We start from the raw sequence: 24,085 nt of genomic DNA, 5'->3' as shown, positions 1-24,085 counted from the left end.
ACGGACCGAACCCCCGCTGGCAGGATGGATTGTGGCCCCTGTCCCATCTGGATGCCCCATGGGCCCAATAAGGCCATTGCTGTGGCCATTGACCCTGGGGCCAGCCTGGGGCTGACTGCGCCGCCGGCTGTGGCGCCTTGTGGGGGTGTCGGCTGTCCCAATGACTTTGCCCCCTGTGGGACCCCGAGCCACTAGACCTGAGGTGCTGTGCACGGCCTCAGTCCCGTGTGCTGTCCGGTGCCGGGGACCGTCCTCTCAACGCCTCCAACCTGGAGGATGACGAGAACCGCCTCCGTCACCGCGAATGGTGCCTGCGAGTAGAGATGCGCTCCGAGGAGCTCGAGGTTCCGAAGCGTCATCTCGGCACCGATGACTTGCGGTGCCACTTACCCTTTGGCAATCGAGACCGCGCTGCTCCGAACTCTGCAGTGCCGAACCTGACTCCGGCGACTGGGTTCTGCGTCGGGGACTGCGTGATGCGGGGTGTTCATGTGCCGACCGGGTTCCGTGCCGCCTCGGTGTGGGCAAACCTCTCAGTGCCGAGCTCTCTCTCCTTTTTCGGCACCGGGAATGTTGCTCAGTGCCAAGTTGAGACTGGTGCCAGCAGTGCACTATGCACCGAGGAGACGCTTGGTGCCAAGGTGGAGCAGGACGGCTTGGAGGCCGGGCAGAGCGCTGCCTCCATGAGCAGGGCTCTTAACCAGATCTCTCGGTCCTTCTGAGTCTGTGGTTTAAAAGCTCTGCAGATCTTACACATGTCTTTCCTGTGCTCTTCCCCCAAGCACTTAAGGCACCGATTGTGGGGGTCGCTGAGTGGGAAAGGCTTCCTGCAGGAGGCACACTGCTTAAATCCAGGCAACTGGGGCATGGCCCATGGCTCTAAGTCCCTCAGGGACTTCTTATCTAACTACACTTAACAAGTACTTGAAACTAACTAAAGTACTTCGAATAACAAAGAGCCCAAACAATGGGGAATGGTACTTGCAGAGAGCAAGGCTAGTTCCAGCAACCGTCATGGGCAGAAAGAAGGAACTGAGGGGGTGTAGGGCCGGCAGTGCCTCATATACCGCGGCATGCGTGCGGGACTCCAGAGGGCACCAGAGCTGGCCCTACGGAATCTTCTAAGGGGAAAAAAGTTCCGGGAACCGTGCAGTGGAGTGTGCACTCACCTATAGTGGAATGGACATGAGCAATCACTTGAAGAACTAAGAAATACAGAGTTAAGGTAAATGCCCGCCCAACCTTAACTCTGCCCTCTTTGAGCAATGTCCCACAACAGCCATTACACACACATTCTCATCTGCCTTTTCGCTGTCCTAGGCAGGCCCTACCTGCCCTTACTCTGCACTCAAACGCTGAGCCTACTCCCCTGACAGAATACCTCAGTTGTGAAATTTACCAAACACCTCCTAGCCTTTACAATCCCTTCACACTTGCACACAGGATACCATACCTTCCCCTACCCACCATTAAATCCACAGACTACTCTTATCTCCCACCTCACTACGGGCATGGCAAGAAGACCCCATGTACCCTGCTACAGACACAACCTACACAATTCTGTATTGAAATGAGGTAGACTGGCACCTCAAGGTAAATATGCACCTCTTTCCTTTGATAACACACGTGGGGGGACTTTGACTCAGATCTGCTCATTCACTATCTCAGCTCTGGGATGCTCTTCAAACTAGTCCCCAGTTCTCCTTATATGACAACCACAGTTCTCCCAACTTACTCCTCCGCCATTCAATATGACTGCACCTAACACCATGAGTGCAGCTGGAGTGCATACAGCTAATTCCCAGTGGCTATTGCCTGCTCCAGGGAGGCATAATTAATGTTGGGTGGGTGTTTATCTTAACTCTGAAGTTCCTCATTTGCTGACGTTTGAGTTTTGCTGACCTCAGCCTGTGTCCTAGAATGCTATTACTGGCAACCTTACCTCTGTGTTAAAGCTTTTTTTAACCATTTAATATATAACATAAGAGGCAAGAGGGTTTTTAGCAAGGTCACAAAAGGGAGGGTAAGTTGGAAGGTCTGTGGCGGGATATGTGGATCATGTAGTTTGTAAGTTGGTAGAGAGCTAGCAGAGTGGGTGTTATGTGGCTTAGGCCATGTCTACACTTAAAATTTAGGTCAACTTAGCTACCTTGCTCAGGTCTGTGAAAAATTAGGTTGACAGAAGAGTGCTTCTGTTAACCAAGTTACCACCTCTCAGACAGGTGAATTAACTACATTGATGGGAAAAACTCCTTGTCAATGCAGGAAGCATCTATGCGACAGTAGCACAGCTACAGCACCGTAGCTGTGGCATCGTGGCATAGGCATACACTTACACTGGAAACATAGCAAAAAGGTACCAGGTGTGACTTTGAGGGAGATAACTGTGGGATGACTGGCTATAGTGAAAATAGTCATCATGAAGTTCTTTCTAGACTTTCATATATTACATTATAAAAGTTCATGAGGTTCTTAGACCCGGGGGGGGGGGGGGTGGGAGGGAGGGAGGTTCTGCAGAGTTTATAAATGTCACAAGAATTCTAGCCATAGGGGCTCTCTCTGATCCTGTGGAGTTGATATGCTCTTCAGATGTCTCAGCTCTGGCGTACCATACAGACTTTTCCCCCAGCAGAGTGAGCAGGCTAGTGCAACTTTAAGGCTACAGAAGTGATGAATGTGGCTCTGTTCAAATTCTTCAGCCTACAAATTGCTCTCCCACCATCATCCCCCAGTGCAGTTCCTCTGTGCCAAGCCCTGTCTTGGTGTCTAATTCAGGTGACATGATTTTCACTTACTGCATTGCCAAAGTAATGCAAAGTAAGCAAAGACACACACGGTTCAAACATGCATTTGTGCGGATTTACCCCCAAGGGAAACTATATTTGTTTGCATCACTTTTTAGTGTTTTTGTAAGATTTACTACCTTCTCCAAAATACCAACTATATGAGAGAACATACAGTATTTCTGGTCACAATAGACAATAAAGTGGTCTCAGTTACAAATTCTTAGTCAGTTCAATGGGATTTGTGGAGGGGGTAGGAACTGAAAACATAATTCATGTGAGATGTTACAGAAACGTCTGGCAAGCTCTGCCGGCATTCTGCTTGGAAATTTAAGGGCTGTCTGTCGGCACTCTGTGCCTTATTTTTGTTGTATATCTGGCTGTAGGCCAAGAAGAAATTAATGTAGTTTACCAAGGACCATGACACGCTCTTCTGTCATGTAGAAAACACCAAGTAATTTGCTACAGGAAAGAAGCCGAAGGTAGCTCCTCTGTAGAGCCAACCAAGTACATGAATCTCTGCAATGGATGTTCTTAGACCATCCACGGCTACATTAGAAAAGAAAACCAGACACTACTTTTGTTTCCTATGTACCTTTCTGCCAGCTCAAAGAGGATTCAATGTGCAATCTATTTGTTTTACAAAGTACCCATTTTTAAAGCATTATGCTAAGCCATGTCACGCTAAATAAATAAAATAAAAATATGCTTCACTAAAGACTCAGATCCATACCCTCAACTGGGATGAGGATAATTTGGCAGCAAAGCTGCTTTAAAAGAGGTCTAGTGGCCAGCTTTTACAAACTGTAAGACTGTTAGAAAGTCCAATAGGAGCAGGTTTATGGAACCCAGAGGTTATCACTTTGTGTTGATGCATGGCAGCCACAAACTGCAACTGTCTAGAAAAAAAAATTAAACTCACTTGTCTGTTTCCATTGTCCAAAGAGAGACAATGTGGTCTAGTGGACAGGTAATGGAGTGCTAGGTTCTGTTTTCAGCTCTGACACTGATCTGCTATTTAGCCTTGGTCACGTCAGTTTACCTCTCTGGAATGGTGTTTACCCCCCATTCCCAAACTTTGATTTTTTTTTTTTTTGTTTAAATGCCAAACCCTTACCCACTCTAGAGTTTTGACCCTGAAATAGGAGATGTGCCAGACACTTCACAAAAGACCACTAAGACCTTCACTATCACTATTATTTTTATGTGGCAGGCTCTCAGATACCATGGTGATGGGCAAGAGTATAAAAACCCTTAGATAGATGTTTGTGCAGTGCCTAGCACAATAGGGCCTAGTCTTGGTTGGTTCCTGGAGGTTCTTCTAAAGTACAAAGAATAATAATGAGACAATGATCGATGCACCAAACTAATCATGAATATAAATGGGAAAAGTGCACTAGGTTTTAAAAATTTTCAGTTGTAGGAATCATAGACATTTGTGACAGGTATTCTTTAATTATATGATTTTTAATTAGATCCAACTTTTACATAGTCTCAGACTTCAATGAGAACAGGTGCCTAATGCAAGACCTGTACCAAGAAATAAACAAAAGGCGAAAGCCAATTAAAAGGCAATCAGACCAGCTGCAGCTGAGTCTCCTAGGCTAATAATGGACTCCTCCCCCCGCCCCCCCCAAGGACCCCTTTATAGTAAACAATAACCTGGACCATTCAAGGCCTCCTCAATGTAAAATCCTGTCAGATTGAAAACTTTTCTTTAGCCATGGCAATAAAGGAGAAGGGATTCATAACAATAGGGATGACATCAAAAGAATAAATTCAGTCACTTGACCAAAGTTTTCCCCATCATTTAGATTAGCAATTAGAGGTAAAACTGCATTACAGGTCCAGTAAAACTAAAATGTGCCTTCCACAGGCCTGCCTGACTCTTACTGCCAACATGTTAATTGATAAACTGATCAGAGCAATAAAATCACTAATGATAAAAAATAATTTGTTCAACCATCATTAGAAAATATTTCTTCCAAGGCTAAGGTTCCTGTTTTAGAAAAGAGTGAAAAGCAGACAGAATATAGACAAATGCTTTTTAAGTAATAGGCAATTTATATCTTCAAACTGCTGTCCATACATTCGCTAATTAGTTCCCATGTGAGGTAGGTAGGTAAATATTATCATCATTTTTACAGATGGATAAAATGTGACATGGAAAGGCTGAGCTGACCAAAGCCACGCTACGAGCAGCAGCCAGGCCAAGATAAGAATTTAGGTGTTTCTTCCTCCCAGCTCCTTTTCAGTTCAATAAACCTCAACTGTTCTCCTGTATTTGGTGGCCACTTATATCACTGGTCCTGCTGTAAATCTCACCTGGGAACATATCATGTGTGATTTCACTGAATCTGGTAGAATTACACCTGTTTAGAGATTAGAATGAGGCTCATAATCTGTCTTAAGTGAATGAAGGAAATAGAATACTATATTCATGTGCAAAATCTCTTCTGTGGTTGCCTGAGTAATTATTACACATATATATTTATATTTTTACCTTAGTTGCTCAGAAGACTGGAAAAATCAGCAACAAAATTGACAAAGAAAGATGAAGATTAGTATAAAAAATTAGCAGGCTATGAAACTAGACTGATCTGGGAGACAGTGTTAGAAAATAGCTACCAAGCACGTAATTTTGGTTCTTTGCAGTTGTGATCCTGTCTCTTCTGACTTCAATATCTTTTCCAAAGACTGTGATCCTGAGTCTGATCTCATACTAATTTCACACCAATGTAAATCCATTTACTTCAGTGCAGATACTCCTGATTTACAGCAATATAAATAAGGATTTAGGAGAATAGGCACTGAGGAAAATCCCACAAGGGGCCTGTCTGCATCTGTAAGCACCTAAATACCTTTGGCCCTAAGTCTATAAAATTGAATTTTAAGAAACACCATTTATTATTAAACAAGACATGTTTATTTCATCCTGCTTTACTTGTGCTGTTAGTGATTGTATTCCAATGGCTTTTACACAACCAGGGGACAGCAACCCAGCAAATGGTACCTGCAAGGCTTTGTATGACTATAAAGCTAAAAGGGATGTTTAGTTGTTTGTAAAAAGGTAATTAACATCTTCCTGCTTTTTTCAAATCTTATTTCAGCTGACATGCTAGTTTGAGGAATGAGACTACATGCAATGGAGAACAGCACCTTGTGATATAACACTGTAGTAACAGTGCAATTTGTCATCTAATTTTAATTGCATCTTAAACTAGCCCACAGAGACATTTTAAACTTAATTAAACCATGCTATAAAGGAAAGAGTGGAAGAGAAATATTAAAGGATACACACAGGAATGGCACAATACACATGTATAATCCAATTGAATTAAAAAAAATACATTCTCTCAAACAGGTGATTTTATTGTCATTCACCAGAAGGATGATAATGGATGGTGGTATGGGACTCAGAGAGAAAAGGTCATTTTCCTGCTACGTATGTAGAAGCGTTCTCTACTGCCATAGATAAGTATTTTCATGTGCTTCTGAGGATGTTTGATTATTGAAATACCTAAAGATCATTTTCTTTAAATTGCCCAGTTTGTAAAATAAATAATCAAGGTCTTTTTCTTACCACTGTGGATACAGATCAGAAGTGCAATCTACCCAGTGCTGTTTGAGTTTGTCTTGACTGTTCTGCTGAACTAAGTGTACTGACACTTTTCTCTCCACTGATGTAGAGCCTGAGTGTGGTGAATGCTTCTATTATTGTAAACCTTTATTAAAAAAACAACCAAACAAAAAAACTGAGTGACTGCTACTTTACTCTTTGGCTAAGTTTTTGAATGAGTAGAAAACACCATCTCTCTATTCCTTTGAGGATAAATTTAGCATAGCTTAGTGGATTGCTTTAGTCTTATTTCCTTGAAAATGTTGTGCTAGCTCTCTCTTGAGTTACAAGTTTAGTGATTAGATTTACAACCAGTCCACAGTTACATGTGAAGAGACAATGGCCCGAAGTATTTGCTTCAATTATGTTGTTAAATGAGTTACCAAAAATACCTCTGGCTGATAAAAGTAGACTAAAACATTTCACCATTTCTCTTTATTTAGAAAATGGAATATTAAAAACAAATGTTTCCTTTCACTGCACTTATGTTAATGCAAAAAGGAGGGGTAGGGAATGCACACAGGAACAGCGGTATAAAGCCAGTTTTACACATTGTTGCACATTACTTATAAGATAAAGCTGTGAATGCTTTTCTGATGTTGGCAACAAATGCAGCGAAGTTGTTGGTTTCTCTCACTTTTAGCTGGAGTTCTGCTATACAGTCCAGAGGAGGAGTGCAGCTTGTCACTAGAAGGAAACAATTAGAAAACAATTTTTTTTTCTAAGACAAGTGAAGCATGCTATGGTACTTCCTAGACTCAAGTATTCTTCCCCCAGAAAACAAGACTCAATTATTTCTCAATGTGTGACTTGAATTTTTCATTTAATAGCTGTTATCTGGCTCATATGCCAGCTCTGAGTTGCATTTTAATTCATTATATTAAAAGCCTCTTAGCTACACTAAAAGCAGTGAAAGGGTGAGTCTTAGTAATCTAACCATTTTCTATATCTCTGTATTGCTACATTTGTCTATTTTAAGCCTAAAAATCCATGGGGTGACTTTCAGCCAAGGAGAAAACAGGGCCTTGTCTGAGGACACACAATATTGTCCCGCCCAGACCTTCCCCTTGTGTCATTGCTGTTACTGCTACTCAAGTTATTGTCACAGCAATTCCTACCCTGACTCAAAAGCTGCAGCAGAGTCTGACTACTGCTTACTGCTGAGCTACATTGATTTTCAGACAAGTTGGGTGATGGGGGAGGAGAGAAAGATTAAGAGACCCTTTTGAATAGATCATAGTTTTGACCTGAAAATGTATAAATAGATGTCCCTCATCACTGCTGCCTGCTGCATTAATTTCATAGGAATGGTAAAGGGATAATAGGGTTTCCACTGTGAAAATTAGGTTACGGAAATTCCAGTAATAAGGAAGCAAGCAGGAGGTTGAAAAGCAGTTCCTAAAAGCTCTATTTCCTTAGTGTGTGCAGGTTATGGTAGAAGGAAAGGATCATTAATGCCGTCTGAATTTGAGTGGTAAATGGAAACTCTCAGAGGGACATGAATGAGTTCCCTGTTTTTAATGTGTCTCTCCCATTTGATGCTCAAATTTTGATTTGTTAGCAGTAGGAAATAAAGTTGTTTTGTTGGTTAATGGGCTCCCGAAGTACAGATTTGGAGCTGCCTCTAAGTATTGGCATCCCAAAAATATTCTAGGTGGAAAAACTGATATGGTTACTCACTCTCCTTCCTTCTCTTTTGTTTCTCCTTCCTTCCCACTTCACTCGCTTCTCTTTTCTCAGCGTTCCCCCTATGCCATTTATTTGCTTGATATCTCAAAGGCCAGCACTTTACACACAAAAGGGTGGCAGAGGGAAACAGTTGTGTATTTATCTTATCATTAAAAGAATGTTAAGGTTACACTCAGGCACTCTAAAATTAGGAAATGCCAGAATTAAAGTTGCTTGTGCAACCTTAATTGAGCCCTCTTGTGCATTTTGCATGGTGATGCAGTTTTTAATTACATGAACACATGCTATTTTTCTTCTGAAATCCTATTTGTTTAAAATGATATTTTCCAGATGGGTACCTAGGCCAAATTCACTGATGCCTGGGGGTTTGCCCAGAAGTTAGAAAGCCCAGTTCTGACCTCTATTTTTTAATAAAACAGCTTTAACTCTTAGGAAACTGGCCAGTTTAAGGTTTTGCAGAAGGGTTTATGGGCATAGTTGGAAAGGTTTCTGGCACCTGGAAAGCAGGACCAGATCCAGATTATAAATTGGAAACAGCTCTTATTAGCCCTGGCTAGCCCACTTTCTGTGCCTTGCTATCATCTGCTGCCAGCTCTCAACTACTCTTACAATAGGAACCCAAGGGGTCAAGCACCGATAAAGAGCTTAAAGTGTGTCTGTATAGAAAAGCACAGCAGTGGCTGGGAGGATACCGCCAAGGGAAGGCTTCAATTACAGTGCTTGTTGGGACAGAGCTCAAGCCATAGCTCTTTAAAGACTGAACTGTTCGGTATGGAACAGCTGCTGCCCTTGTGTTCATCTTACAGAGTGTGTGCGCACATGCGCCTCTCATGTGAGATTGGTTCAAAAACCAAGAAAACCATTTTAAAGAAAAAATAAATAAAATACACATTTAATATCTACACATACCTTCGTAGTCTCCCTGTTCATTTATAGAGAGAGTAAACATGTATGGCTTGTCAGGATCTTTGTGATCAATACATCGGAATATAAACTGCAACTGTTCATCTAAAGCAAAAGCAGAAATAGAATTCAACAAAGCCATGGTACTCTGTGGCATCCACATCATTAAGCTGCAATTATTAAGATATTCTTGAGCTGATAATAAGAAGCATAATAAACTTAGATTTTGCTTTTGTAAAAAAGAAAAAACCTAACTTTTGGGCTTAAACTATTTGAGTGTCTCTAACTATTTGACAGTTGAGAGTATAGGTCCAATGAGTGCCAAAATAAAATTAATGTTGAATCTTTTATTACATTCAATGATGTATTTATATAGTCCAAAATCTTTATTTATACCAAACTTTAAAGATTTTAGTCATTATATACTGAGGTTAGTTTATCTGAAACTTGTATAGCTATTTGTCTTATTTCACCTCTATCCAGCCAGAAGCATTCCTATGGCAGTAGCACAGTGGTCCCCAAACTTTGTGGCAGACCCCCCCACCCATCTGCATCCTCCCTGGGAGCGGGACCATGGTCAGGGCCAGAGCTGCAGCTGGGAATGAGATAGTGGTCAAGGCCAGACCGGGGCCAGAAGCAGAACCAGGCTGGGATATGGTCAGAGCCAGAAGCCAAGGAACAGAGCCGGAGCAGAGCAGGGCTGGGTAGCGCTTCCTCCTCACCCCCACCTTGGGGACTAGCCCAGGCCCTGCTGCACCCCCTTAACGTTCCTCCACACACCTCTAGGCAGGCATGCCCCCAAGTTTTGGGGATCTCTGCAGTAGCAGATGTTTTTATTGCTTTGTTGTAATACAGAACAACCAGGACAGAAGACTTCTATTGCTTGGCAGCAAACAAATCAGTAACATGCTGCTCAGATTGACTAAATGCCTTACCTTCACTTGAGATAATATTCATTCTAAAACCATGATATTACTACAATAAGTTTTTTTCTATGTGCAAGTACTATTCTAAAAATTAAAAAAAAAAAATCTACCCCATTTGTCTAGTGTTTGAGGATGATGGTGATTTGCCAACTTGTCAGGATTTTGACTAGAGTAAATAACTGAAAAAGTGTGTACTTGAAAACTTACCATAAATTCTGCGTATTTCTAGCCCAAGCCGCTCTTCAAACAGTTCTTTAGACTTACTCAATCTTTCCAGCCTCTCTTTGGTGGCCTTGTTTTTAGTGGACATAACTACAGTGTCAAAGCAAAAGTAAAGCATTTTAAAACAAATTTTAGAACATTAGAAAAACCCTGCAGAATATGTCAGTTAAAAGCAAGTGTCTTTCCTTTGTTAAATCTCCCTGGTCATGACAACTACCCCACTTCTATTAATTTAAATTTGAGTAGCACTAATTATTTACACACATTATGAATGCTATTTTAAGAATCAAACTGCTTTAAAGTATGCTTTGCCATTCAAAGCACTTAGTTGCCAGTTAAGCAAATATAGCTTGATAGAATGAGGAATTATAGGGTTGTTGGTTTTTTTTTTTTTAATTCAGTGTGCCATTGATAAATGACCAGTTGTATACTCTCATTCTAAAAGTCTTGGAATGTTTTCATGTTAATTCAATTTTATAACTTACTTTCCTTTTTTCTGGTCAATTCTTCCCTCAGCTCTCGGATGCTATCAATAAAGTCTCTCTTTTGTTCTTCTTCATGCTTTATTTTGGAATTCATTTCTCTTAAGTCCTCTTGTTTTTCTTCACTGCATTTATTCTGCTGGAGGATCTCTGTGAGGGAGAGAGAACTTGAATATTTACAGTTAGCTTTTAGTTAAATAAGTCCCTGATTCACAAGCACATTTTTTTATACATGTGCATAGCTTTATGCATAAATGGTCCCCACAAAATCTAAGATTATTCATGTGAGTAAAGTTAGGTCGAAGTGCTACAAAAAACACATGTACATAAGTTACTTCACCCAGATAGAGAAGTCAGCATTCTTGTGTATATGAGGCAGTATTTCTACCCTGAGCATCAAGTACAAACAAAAATGAATCTTAAAAGGTTTACATGCTTAGAAGAAAAACACAAAATAATTTCTACGTGGAGGCCCTCTTGGCATCTTCTGGTTATTCAAAAGTGCAACATGGCTTGTTTTCGGTGACAGAACTGCATAGATTTTGAGTTCCTGTCACTTTAAAAGTGTGAGCAATCATTATTACTCACTTTGTGTCAAGAGATGCATCTGTAACAATAGACTATCTATTGCTAGTGACATTGTTATGGTTTTTATCCCTAACTTTTAACAGTGACTTGCAAAACTAAAATGAATGAGTTAATCTTAGATTTACATGCTGACTGTGCCCACTAATCAGGACATGAGAGGCAGTTAGCCCAGAAAGTTGTTATTAGCCTTGCAAAATTCTACTCTACTGCACAAGTAAACTTTGACAGGTAAGTAATATTTTGTTTTCTTATCACAGAAACTGACTTTGTACCATGACTGATATTTTCTTGAGCTTTCCAAGGCTCTCCTTTGTTTCTTATTAAAAGGCAACAATTTACTCAGTGCTGTACAAGACAGAACTTTTAACTAGACATGGGCATTTCTGCATTTGCAGACCACCACCAATTCTGTTAATGAGGGCATTGTGACCAGAAATCCAGTTCTAACACCACTTTCATTTTGGCTTTGCAGTTCACCTTTAACCTTTAACTGAACCATTAACTGTAGTGTTATGTTCTATCGGAACACATTAGTTCATTTTAGAAATTATAAATACGAGGCTATACCATACCATTTCTGTACTCCTTAATTTTATCAATCATTAGATCCCCTTCTTTTAACTTCTTGGACCATTTCTCTGTAACAAAGACATTTATTTTAGTCAGCTGAAGACAAGGGAGTTAAAATTAAATTAGCAATGTAAACTCACGACTGTTGTACCTGAAAGTGCTTTTATGGACTCCTTGCATGATTCTCTTAGTCCCAAAGTCTGGTTGATGTGTTCACTACCACAAATGCTTTTGAATTTGGTCCAAAATTCTTTGATTTCTTTTTCAAAAAGGATCAGTTCATCTTCTGTTTTTATCAGGGACATAATGCTGTAGCACACATAAGAGCATAATGTGATATCAATCATACAAGACAAGATATCACAACAAGATATTATAAATTAATAGAGAGATTTATTATTCCCAACACTAACTGCTGTTGAAACTTTGTGCTCTTCTTCCTGTATGTTTTGAAAGCTCAGTTACTTTTAAAGAATAGTTGTCACAGCATTCAATAGCACTTACTACTACTTGTATTTGCCCTATTACAAATGATGTGTTGTCTAAATCAGTTTACTCTATTCAGCACATGATTATGAATATAAATAGCTCTAAAACTGTCAAACTAAAAATCAAGAGGTCAGTTCAGGATATAACATCACGTTTACTACATGTTTTGATGCTTTATCACACACACATAGCAGCAGAATAGAAGATATACTGAGGTGTGACATACTACTGTGCATGTCACGTAGCTTTTCCCCCAAAACTACAAATTCCACTCAAGTAAACAGGGGAAACTCCACCTGCTGCTGGCTCATTTTGAATTGAGCTAAACATATTTCAGAGAAGGGAAGAAGTATCTGTAGAAAAAAGCAAAACATTATCTTCTCACTGAGTGAGAACCTGATTATTAAATACTATCTGATATGAAGACTTAACGATGGTATAAAAGTAGAGAATGTTTTTAAATGACTGCTACATATTGGACTGGTAACAATCATGGAAGTAGGGAGAATTCCCACAAGTTTTTTTGCTGATTAGTCTACTGTGATGCAAAACAAACATTTAAGACAATTTTTTCCCATGGCTTCAAGTTGCTGTTACTTTATAGTCACCTTCTCCTCAGCCCCATCCAGGAGTATATTCTTATTATGACCGAGTAATTTTTCGTGACAAAAAAAAAGTTATTTACAGTTGAAACAGCTACTGAACACAACAGTGTACCAAAAATTATTGCAATGATATAATTATGCATTATTGTAGATATTAATGTATGCATTATACTAATGATGCTGTATAAATAATGCAACAGATTTTGTTTAGCCTGAAAGAAGGAGCATAAAAACAAACAAAACAAAGCAAGAACATTCAGTCTGAGAGCAGTTCTATTCTGCCAGTTACTACATAGGATTGGTACTACTTTCTTCAGCAGACAATTCTTGTATGTATTTATTTTAATTTCTGATTTATTTGCTAATGCCTTGATCCTGCAGACTTAGGTGTTTAACACTGTGCATAGTCCCACTAACTTCACTGGAAATCAACACAGTGCAGAAGTCTTTGCTGTACTAGGACGGAATTAATGTTTTATTCCTGCCTGTATTCAGTGAAAAGACAACACAACTTACTCTCCGGGAGCTGTATCGGTATCACATTATCAACGGAAGCGCGACCTAAGTGCAGGTTGCAGAATCTCTACTGTTGGCAATGCACAAGCCAGAGACTGTCAGATTCCGGGCTGACTTTGCAGGGCTAGAAGTTAATGTGAAACCCCAGAATGGCACTTTCACTAAGTCACTTTTCAGCCTAAAAAAGTCCCCCCCACACTTGGGGGCTGACACTTTTGCACCACTCAGGTTGCTCTGCTCCGATTCCCTTATTTGGGTTCTCACGAGAGCCATTGCCTTGGTTGTTACGTGCAGCCTTCGACACCGATCAGCTGTTGCGGCAGATCTAACGCTGTCCAGCTGCGGCAGTTATAAAGGCCAGTGCCACACAGCTGGCCCGCTAGTCACGTGGCTCCAGACCCTCAAACGCCGTTGGGCGCCTAACTTCCACGGAAAGCACTGGGAACTAGGAGCCGAGCTGCCGGTCAGCCTGCTTCTACAGCCGCAGCAGTAGCAGTAGCACCAGCCAAGGGCAGGGGGTTTCTAGCCGGTTCTGCTATCCCGAAAACTGAGCCGCGTAAGCCGCTACCTGGGGAGAAGGTTCCGCTGTCTGCAAGCTGCGCTCAGCACGGGTCACAGCCGGAGGGTCCCGGCCCGGCCACGGCGCGGAGCTGCTGCGCGCTGCAGTCCGAATGGAACCGGAACGCTCACGTCACTCACCAGCGTTTGAACCCTAACCGTTCTCCCGCCATCCTAACGGCCGAGCCGGCCTGGCCTCTGATTGGCCCCTCCGGCTCCCAGCCGCAGCGCACGCAACGACTGATCCGTTCCGTTCTTGGCGCAGGCGGCAAAGACGCTTCCTTGCTATTGGTGGAGCGGCGTGGAGCATGATGGGAGTTGTGGTCCGCTGCCGGACTGAAGAAGGCAGGTGATGATGGGAGGTGGGCGCAGAAATATGGAAAGGGGCAGGGCCGCGCGGAGAGGTTGGGGGGGCTCCTCCTGGAGTCCAACCCTGAGCCCTGCCTTGCGCCTCCGCGCGCCGTCGAGGGTGGCCCGCGCTTCAGTCTGCTCTAAACGTCAGACTTGCGCAGTCCCCGCCACCTCACCCCGCCCCCGCCCCTGGCCGGACCAGCCCCCCCCCTCCCCCTTGGCCCGTGCGCCAGCGGAGAGCTGCGCAGCTGGTGGCCCAGCACCGGCTAGGGGGCGGCGGGGCGCCGGGAGAGGCGATGCTGGCTGGGATCGGGCCGGGGTCTAGTCTCTGGGGCAGGCCGGGTTTCTAGCGTCTCTGTGTTAGCGCGCAGCTGGGCCCCTGCAGCTCAGTTTCCGCGCAGCCCCGGCGCGGGGAGTGCTGGCTGCTCAGCTTCGGTGCGCCAGCCGGGAAATGCTCAGCACGAGGGAAGGGGCTGTTCTCAGGCGGTGCACGGCTTTGTAGGTGCAAAAATAGCCCTTCGTGCGTTGTTAAGGTGGCATTAAGCCCAGCTGATCTGAAATCATCCTTGCATACGGACGGGGCCTGCAGACCAGCTCGGCTAGCGAACTCTCCCTCGAAGGCCACTGGGCCAGCTGTCGCTGAGTTAGGCTTCTCATCATCAACAAATGCAGTGGGAGTTAGGACGTTGCCTTGGGGGTTACTGGTACCGATCACAGACACAGCAACTCTTTTACAGGCCGTGTTGTCTGGTTAGACTGGTGATGTGGATGTCCCAAAAAATAAATGAAGCAGAAGATATTTACTAGTCCGGGCAGCTATCTCGTGCAGTCATGCAGCACCCCCAAATTTCTGTAGTAGGTAGCCTTTTTAATGGTAGAAGGAGCACTCTATAATTCTTCAGTGAATGTTTTTCCTTTCATGTAACAGTTTAGGAGAAAATTGCATCCGCCCCCTCTTTTTTTTTTTTCATTTTATATACAACAGGGTAAGCAGAGACAAAAATGTATTAGTTACATAAATAGTTGTCTGCAATGGCATATTTCTTTGGTGAGTTGTTTAGCTGCTATTTTTCGGATTTGTTAGTTACAGCACATTGTACTGTTTGTTTCTCTTCCCTGCATTGTCCAGCAAGTTGCCAACATAGCTTCTCCAATTCTTCTGTGAATAGGCTACTTGAAGGACTTGTTGACATACCAATAATGTATATTCTGCTGATCTATCATTGTCCCAGTGGAGGAGCTGGATCTACAATGTAGATCAATTTGCAGAAAAGAAAAATCTCTCCTTTAAAACAAGGTTTAAAACAAGATGCTCACCTTGTACTTAGCAGAATCTTTCAGTCATTAATTAAGCAGTCTACCTGTCCCACAGGACAAGAGCAAATTATTATTTATTTATTCCATCACAGCAGAATTAATATTACTGTCCTGGAACAAGTATGGAGAAAATTCTCTTTCTTTCTACTGTTGTGCTTTGTGTTCTGCATTCATGTACTGTACTTTGGCCAGGAGGTTAACACATTTGATTCTTATCTTATTATTATTATTTGCATTATCACAGCCCTTAGGATACCTAGATATGGGTGAGGACCCCATTTTACTGGGCTCTGTACAAACAGAACAAAAGATGGTACCTACACTAAAGAGTTTACAGTCTTAGGCCTGGTCTACATTGACCGGGAAATTCATCGGCAGTCAACAGGAGATACTCAAGTTATGTAGAGTAGCTTGCGTATCTCCCATCAACTTCCTAACTTCTACTTACTGTGGTGTCTTCACTTTGCTGTGCCAATCGGAAATGTATGCCCGTTGGCACAGCGTTACTCTTTTTCTGGGGATAGATTTGTTAAATTGACTTCCAAATTGATTGAGCACGTCTTCATTTCCACTCAATTGAACACGAAGAATCGAGCTGACGGCGGAGAATTTGCCGCTGTCAGTGAAGACATACCCTAAGTGTAACACAAGAGACAAGAGATGGATAGAGAAAGATGAGAGTCCAAGGAAACAATTAGACTATATTTGTCAGCATGATAGGCCATGGTGTCAGCACACAGCAACAGCCTAAGGCCTGGTCTACACTAGAGACTTTTGTCAACCAAAGTCAGCATTTTGCACCAAAACACACTGCAATACCCCTCCCACTCTCACTGACCCAACTTCCCTGGTAAAATAAAACCACCTGTAAGAGAGGCATAGAGCTCTTTGTGCCAAACCTTTTGTGACAAAGTGTCAGTGTATTCACCGTGCTTGGTTATGTTGTGGTAAATGGCCTCCAGAAAGGATCCCACAATGCCCATCCTGACCGCTCTAGTCGTCAGTTTGAACTCCACTGCCCTGCAGCCGTCTGCAACTCTCCCTTTAAAGTCCCTGGAATTTTTGAAATTCCACTTCCCACTTAGTTGCTGTGGAGTGCTCACATCTCAACTTCACAGCTGACCGTGGCAGCTCCATGCACCAAATACTCTTCTGCTTGGAGCACACTGGAGCTTCTGGATCTTTTTGGCATTTGGGGAGAGGAGGCTGTGCAGTCCCACTCCACTCCACTCCAGCTGAAGGAATTAAATGCATACGGTCAAATTTCTCATTTAATAAATGAGAAGGGCTGTGAACAGGACACACTGCAGTGCCATGCGAAAATCAAGGAGCAGCAGCAAAGGTACCAAAAGGCTAGGGAGTCAAACCATCACTCTGGTGCAGAGTCAAAGCCCTGCCACTTCTATAAGGGGTTGGAAGCCATCTTCAGTGGCGACCCCACCTCCACCACCTAGAGACCAATGGGTACCTCCGCGGGCCCAGAGGCAGCGGACACTGGACTCAACCCTGATGAAAAAGTCATAGTTGAGGAGGTCAAGTTGGAGGATGATGTGGAGCAAGGGACCGGGTCATTTGCTGACATGGGAAGCCCGGACTTCTTCTCAACCCAGGAGCATTCAAGCCAGTCCAAGCCCTTCAGCTCTGGCATGCAGGCTGTAGGAAAGGGGAACTCGGATAAGTGATTTTTTTGAGCAGGTGCTGCTTGGTTACATGAGGTACAGGTGTCCTTTGCTTTGTTGCATTATGCAGCTGTTTGAAGGGATAGAAATGCACAAGAGTAGTTGTGTTTGCATGTGCTTCCTATTCCCCTGTTCAGCTAGGCAGCGCAGCAAAAAATGTTAATGCATACTGAGATTTTACGGGAATCCTCCAGAGAGATCTCTAGGAAACTTGCCTGGAGGTACTCTCCAATCCTCTGCCAGAGATTCCTTGGCAGAGCTGCTTTGTTTTTTCCCCCCATTATAGGAGACTTTCATGTGCCAATCGGCCATAATTTGTGCAGGACCAAAGTGGCACACATGCGAGCAACATAGGGGCTCGGTTTGAAGCTGCTTGCATGGAGGGAAATGCACCCTAGCATCCCTGCTTACTCTCAGGAATGAGATAATAGGCTTCTATGGCCCCTGCCTGTGGAAAATGGTGGCACAATTTGAAATTTTGTCCCTATCTACCTGCATCAGTATCCCAAACAAGCACCCAGAACCTTTTCCCTAGATTGAGTGCCCTCTCCCCCTCAGGCACAAGTCACTCACTGTGCCCTGGTTGATCATCAAGCTGTGCGCTTCCCAGATGATGGTGAGAAAGAGGTGTATTTTACAGTAATGCATCAATGCTGTTGTTGCATTCACAATAATGCTTCTGTTCATTGTTTATTGTGCTTCTAAGGATGTGCCCTTGAGGGGAAACCCCTCACACCTGCTGAGCACCTGAGGCTGATAAGAAAACGACCACAGAGAAACAAAGAGGAGATGTTCCAAGAATTCCTCCAGTCCTCTGAGGCAGGGGGAAAAAAAAAAGAAAAAAGAGCATAGAGATAGTATGTCCGAAAATCAAAAAATTGATAGGCCGGAGAGGAGGGAAAACCAGGAGGGAGTGATAGCATGTCATGAGTGCATGATAAAAAGCCATGGAGGAGCAAACAGAGCTGTTATAGTCACTCATAATGCTGCAGACTGAATTCATGAGTGCTTGCTCCCCCTTGCAGCCAATACAGAACTGCTTTCCATGCCCTCTCCAAACTCCACCCACACATTCCTACTAAACTTTCAGACCATCTCGGTACCCTGTTCACTTCATCCCTTCAGACAGCTTCCAGAATGATAGATGGACTTACACCCAGCTGTCATAGCTCACGCTGCCACTCACTGCATATTCTGTGAAGAATAAGCAATCTTTGGCTCTTGCACCTCACATTGATACACAGTGCAAGCTGGATAGCAGTCATAGCATAGCACAGTGCTGTTTACAAAGACACCTTATTGGTGCTTATTGTCAAAATAGTTCCTCAAGGCCTCCCTAATTTGAATGGACCCCCATTGTGCCCCTCTAGTAGCCTTGACATCTAGTTGTTCATATTCAGCTGCAAGGCGATCCACCTCTGCGCTCCACCCAGGGGCAAACTTTTTCATCCTTAGCTTCACAAATATTCTGGAGCACATAGCACGCGGTTATAACCCTGGCAATATTTTCCTCATTTAGGCCTAATCTGCCATAAAGGCATTGCCAGCGAGCTTCTAATCTGCCAAACACACATTCAACGGTCATTCTGCACCTGCTCAGCCTGTTGTTGAAGTGCTCCTTGCTGCTATCCAGGTTGCCTGCATAAGGCTTCATGAGTCATGGCAGTAAGGGAGAGGCTGGGTCTTCCAGGATCACTATGGGCATTTCAACATCCCCAGTGGCATCTTTTGGTCTGCAAAGAAAATCCCTGCTTTCAGCCTTCTGTACAGGCCAATCTTCCTGAAGATGCGTGCGTCATGCATTTTCCCTGACCAATCCACATTGATGTCAGTGGAATTCCCATGATAACCCACAAGCACCTGCAATACCATAGAGAAGTACCCCTTTCTGTTGATGTACTCTGTCGAAAGATGGTCCGGGGCCAAAATTGGGATATGCCTACCATCTATTGCCCAACCACAATTAGGGAATCCCATTGCTGCAAAGGCATCCACTATTTCATGCACATTTTCAGTAAAAGTGCTCTATTTAGTGTTATATTCACCTGTTTCTATTAACTATACTGTATAACAAATCAATGTCTCCTAAGAAGGAAAGAGCTATAAATACAGCAGAATAAATGTTCAAGTCTGATTCATTGTGAAACAGGTGGTGTGACTGCATTTAAAGCTTTTTTTTTTTTTTTAAGTGAGGATCACTCATACATAGCTATCTTGAAAATCTTAAAATAATTTTATTTTAAAATGTTTTGGATAGACACTACAAAATATGATATTGTACTTACATTAAGCAACCGTTTCTACATTTTTTTTCATGTACTGTTACTCAAAGTGGCAGAACTGACAAAGTGACCTGTAAATGTGTGAGAAGCTATTATATCTGAAATAACTGTTTTAAATGGTTAAACTAATTGCTCAGCCAGTCAACTGAAAAAACACGGTGTCTTTCTATAGGCTGTATAGGTTCTGATACAGTGTCCACAACTGTGGTGTGTAAGTACCTGCCTAATTATTTTTGAACATTAAAACCAGAAATAACTTTCCTCTTTAAGCTGACTTTTTTTTTTTCAAATGGCTTTAAGGTTTATGTGTGGGTGAAGCTGTGTGTGTAATGCAATCCTGGGAAATATAAACATGGGACTCTTGAGAGAGCATAGAGGTTATTTTAACTCTGTATTTGGTACTGGTGCAACCACTGCTGGAATACTCTGTCCAATTTTGGTGTCCACAATTTTAAAAGACTGTTGATAAATTGGAGAGGGTGCAGAGAAGAGCTATGAGAATGATTAAAGGATTAGAAGCCACACCTTATAGCAACTGAGCTCTTTGAGTCTATCTGTTTATCTTATAAAAGAGAAAGTTAAGGGGTGACTAGATTACAGTCTGTACCTACACGGGGAACATATTTAATCATGGGTTCTTTAATCTAGCAGAGAAAGGTATAACAATGCAATAGCTGGAAGATAAAACTAGACAAATTCAGACTGAATCTGTGGTGTAAATTTTTAACTGTGAGAATAGTTAACCACTGGAACAATTTACCATCTGTAGCAATCCCATCGCTAGCAATTTTTAAATCCAGATTAGATTTTTTTTTTTTAAAGATATGTTTTAGGAATTATTTTGGGGAAAGTTCTGTGGCCTGTGTTATACAGCAGGTCAGACTAGATGGTCACCTCAGGCTTTGGAATCTATATGCAAAGAAACTATTTATTTATTGTTTTACTTCAGTGACTCTCAGAACCTAGACTGAGTTTGTAGTGCTGGCAGTAAGAAAAAACAATTTTTTAAGTAACAAGAATTACAAATGAAGAATTATTCATTTAATACTAAACTTTTGAATGATTAGAGTGCACTCTCCCCAGACAAATAAACTCCATACTCTAACACTTTATGCTCTGTAGTTGGGCTGCAGAAGGTGGAGCACTAGTGAAACAGCTACATCATTGAGGGCCTCCATATATCCTGTGCATCATGGAAGGGGTCCCCACACTCGCACTGAATGCATTGGTATGCTGGAACAGGCATGGGAGAGGCCACCAGACTGACACTGGGATCCAGTGGCCTAAGACCCCTATACAGGGAGGCACAGCAGCTGCTACTTCAGCCCGTAGAAGAGCTAGTGAACCTAAGAAGCACCTATAAGGCATTCTCTGAATCCATCAATTTCTTGACAAAGACTCTTTTGATTGTTTATAGAAACTTTAACGCAGGCTTGCACACCCAATATGTGCCACGTTTTAAATGCATACGTTACATTATCAATTTGCAGTTGCTAAAACTCTTTTTCTTTAAAAGAAAAATATAGCCGTTTAGGCCCTCATCCTTCGAACGCTTATGTGGGTGCTTTATTTTATTACTATGAGTAATTCCATTGTCTTCTCAATAGATATATTCAATGGCAATAAAGTTAAGCACTTGCATAAGTGTTTGCAAGATCAGGGTCTCTCAGGTTCATGAGCCCTTCTATTCTTTCTGGGTAGTATTTGTCATATTATCTTTTGCCCTGTAAGTAAACTGTCTGGTGAATGATCACGATTTTTTAGATATAGCTTCTCATGTGCAAGTAATGAATACTGTAATAATACTGTTCCTCCAGAAGGATGCCAAAGTGCTTACCCTGTGTATTGTCTCTATGGTTCATAAAATAAGTTGCACATATATTTAAAATCTATATATATGCATGTCCAAAAATGTATATATACAGTTAGCCTTTTTTTGTGCCCAGTTCATATTGCTGTTGCTCAACCTTCTCTGACCAACCCAAGAGCAATATTAATAGACACTAGAGAAAACTTTAGTTAGAAGGATGGGTGGATCCAATAAGGCATGTTTGGGAGAGTAAAAAAGCAAGAGAGGAAAATAGGGAGGGTTTCATGGAGGACTCGCCCCTCCAAAAAAAGGGGATTATCTTTTCTCTTGTCACATTTAGAAGATATTATTTACAGCCTAAGAAGGCAGTTGTCAGCTCTATGTAAACACTATATAAATTTAATAAATTACTAGCATGACAAGGCACTTGCTTCCCCTCAATAGCTCAGCATTTCACTCTCTGGCAGTTGGGAGGTGGGGGTCTGGAGTAAAGTAATCCTGCTTCAGAGAGTTTCCATTCCTCACTTGGGTTTTATTCACTATTTTACAAAGTGGGCCTCAGGGTAGGCCCAAACAGTTCTCTTCAGCCAAGCCAAAGTAACAAATAACACAAAAAGGGAACACACCCTTCCCTGCCTCCTCTTTGGGATGTTGTCTTGTTATGCTTGCTCCTGGCTGTCAGTTCTTCCCTAACAGGCAGTTAGCTCAGCTGCTTCCCTTACAGGGAGGCACGTGGCCTTCCACCCACTCTTTGCTGCCACTAGTCCTGCTGCAGCTTGTCTCTCTTCCCTCTCTCCAACCGAAAGAGGGATTTTTAGAGGTCACAGGCAATCCTTAATTGGACTCAGTGTCCCTACTTGACCTGAGGTAACCTCTTCAGCTCATAGGGAAAAGGACCTTTACCATTTGAGGGCTGATATACCTGCCTTCCACAAATGCTTTGAAGTGGAAGAGGTAGATTTTGCAGGCCGGCTATGTAAAACGCTGTGATTAAACCAGCCCTGCACTCCCACCTGCACCGCCGTGTGACGGCCAAGCAAACTGCCTTGTATCCATACATCTGCTTGCCTTTCACAGTTTCCTGACCTTCAATAGAAGACAGAACTGCCCTCCTTTTTCCCCCATCCCATCTTGCTCCTAAACGGCAAAGCACCATCATTTGGGAAAAATCCATCATCCAACAAATGAGCAGAAATGGGCTTGCTTTCTTTTTGTTTTGTTTTTTCATGCCTGCATTCAAGCACAGCTCATTCTTTGGAGTTTCTGACATTTAATATTTATCACTCTTACAGCTGTCCCATCTGATTTTGTCACAACTAGCTAATCTTTGTAGCTGGACCAACGCCAGTGATAATTTTGACATGTAAAATTAATGTTATTGCTGCTTTTACTAAAACAAGATGTACCAGAAAGTTAGTACATAGACTTCTGTTATAGTGTTACAGATATCATTGCTTTGATGAGTGCTCTCTCTCTCTTTGCAAACATCTGCTTAGCAACATTGAGCTCAGTTATTACATAATGTTTGCTTTGATAGGTAGGTGTAAAGAAATAATTTGATAGGTAGGTGTAAAGAAGTCATGAACATTTTATTTTTTTTGCTACAGTTCAACCTTGATTATGTTTTTACGTTATTGTCAAGAATGCATAGAACGTAGGTTATGCTCCATTTTTGTCTGTCTTTATAAATCAACAGTTAATGAAATAGCAATAAACCAAAAAAATAAGTTTTTGAACTTGGTTTACTTTCTGCTGAATATGTAAAACATTTTATTATGTTAAAAAAACAAAACAAAACCCGTTACCAAAATTTTAACTTACCAACACTCAAACATGCTGGTTTCACAAGTGCAATGTAGCCATTTTTCAACTCAAGCAGCTAGCTAAAGTTCAGGGCCCTTCGAATGTTCCAAGTGGAAGTAGAAATTGATGGAGTCTGGCATTTTCTGTGATGCAGTCTTGTTTATTTACAAGGAACGTACAAAGTCCTGTGTCTGTGAACATAGGAGGAACCAAGAACAAAAGGAGCAGTTTCTTAGCTTACAGACCGTATGTCTCTTTAGCCAACACCAGATCCAGAAGACTGTCCTCTAACTTTTTTGAGGATCACGCTATGCTTACAGGCTTCTACTTGCCTTTTTAGCCTCTCTCTCTCTCTCTCTCCCTCTCTCTCTATTCTTGTCTGTCTCAGTTTCTGTGTGATCCTCTCTTCCCCCACCCCCACATACACCCCCACCCCACACATCCATTCCCAAAACAATGCCCAATCAAAAGCGGATTCTCTTAGTCTAGGGGCTTACGCTTACAGTTATGTTAATTGAAGGGTGAGTTCACACCTGTCAATCTCAATGGGGTTTAACACAACCCATAACAAGGTTTTACCCAAATTAGAACACTAAATTAAGACACAGTTCAAACATTTTAAAATATATTATTGACTGTTTTTCCCCCCCAATCAATTGCATTTACTGAAAAGATTATACAGTATGTTGTAGTTTATTTTTGTATACTATGAAATGACTTCAAAGACCAGAAATATCTCATTAGGAAACTTTTAAAATGTTGTACAAAAGACAGAAAGAAAAAGGAGAAAAAGTCTTGGACTCCTGCAACAAACGGGGAAAATTTCCTCCAAAAAGTGACATTGAATTTTTCAAAGCACATTATTAAGGAATCGTAACTTCTCCAAGTCTCTT

The 24,085-nt window shown here is 42.1% G+C and overlaps 2 protein-coding genes across 4 annotated transcripts in view; one reads left to right on the top strand and one right to left on the bottom strand.

Moving 5' to 3' along the window:
- Window positions 1–6,822: 6,822 nt before the first annotated feature.
- On the bottom strand, window positions 6,823–14,233 carry SPC25 (SPC25 component of NDC80 kinetochore complex). 3 transcript variants are annotated; one of them, XM_067549297.1, is made up of 7 exons: window positions 14,092–14,233; window positions 11,934–12,091; window positions 11,785–11,850; window positions 10,628–10,774; window positions 10,128–10,232; window positions 9,001–9,099; window positions 6,823–7,089 (listed from the first exon to the last, which is right to left on the bottom strand). In XM_067549297.1, exons 1-7 carry the CDS (start codon window positions 14,121–14,123, stop codon window positions 6,965–6,967), a joined length of 732 nt encoding a protein of 243 aa, XP_067405398.1. In that variant the 5' UTR covers window positions 14,124–14,233; the 3' UTR covers window positions 6,823–6,964. The 3 variants fall into 3 exon arrangements, with proteins under 3 accessions (XP_067405398.1, XP_067405399.1, XP_067405400.1); XM_067549298.1 differs by having other exon boundaries at window positions 13,961–14,097; XM_067549299.1 differs by lacking the exon at window positions 14,092–14,233 and adding an exon at window positions 13,393–13,604.
- The window catches only part of G6PC2 (glucose-6-phosphatase catalytic subunit 2), a 24,557-nt gene continuing 14,693 nt past the window's right edge, over window positions 14,222–24,085 (top strand). The window contains exon 1 of the mRNA XM_067549296.1: window positions 14,222–14,299. Within this exon, the coding sequence (XP_067405397.1) occupies window positions 14,259–14,299 (41 nt within the window). The 5' untranslated portion in view covers window positions 14,222–14,258. The remainder of the gene's footprint in view (window positions 14,300–24,085) is intronic.

The sequence above is a fragment of the Emydura macquarii genome, unplaced genomic scaffold (assembly GCF_026122565.2).
Source record: "Emydura macquarii macquarii isolate MOO-44397 ecotype Brisbane River unplaced genomic scaffold, CSIRO-AGI_Emac_v2 contig_1253, whole genome shotgun sequence".
Lineage (NCBI taxonomy): Eukaryota > Metazoa > Chordata > Testudines > Chelidae > Emydura > Emydura macquarii.
The sequence above is the reverse complement of the archived record's forward strand: the minus strand, read 5'-3'. Positions and strand labels throughout refer to the sequence as shown.

What these genes read in the sequence shown, in the direction of transcription:
- SPC25 (XM_067549297.1), bottom strand. Translation starts at nt 14,123, where the DNA reads ATGGCGGGAGAACGGTTAGGGTTCAAACGCTG. An exon ending in CGGTTAGGGTTCAAACGCTG is followed by an intron (nt 12,092 to 14,091) that starts GTGAGTGACGTG and finishes TGTGTGCTACAG; the next exon opens with CATTATGTCCCTGATAAAAA. An exon ending in GTCCATAAAAGCACTTTCAG is followed by an intron (nt 11,851 to 11,933) that starts GTACAACAGTCG and finishes TCTTTGTTACAG; the next exon opens with AGAAATGGTCCAAGAAGTTA.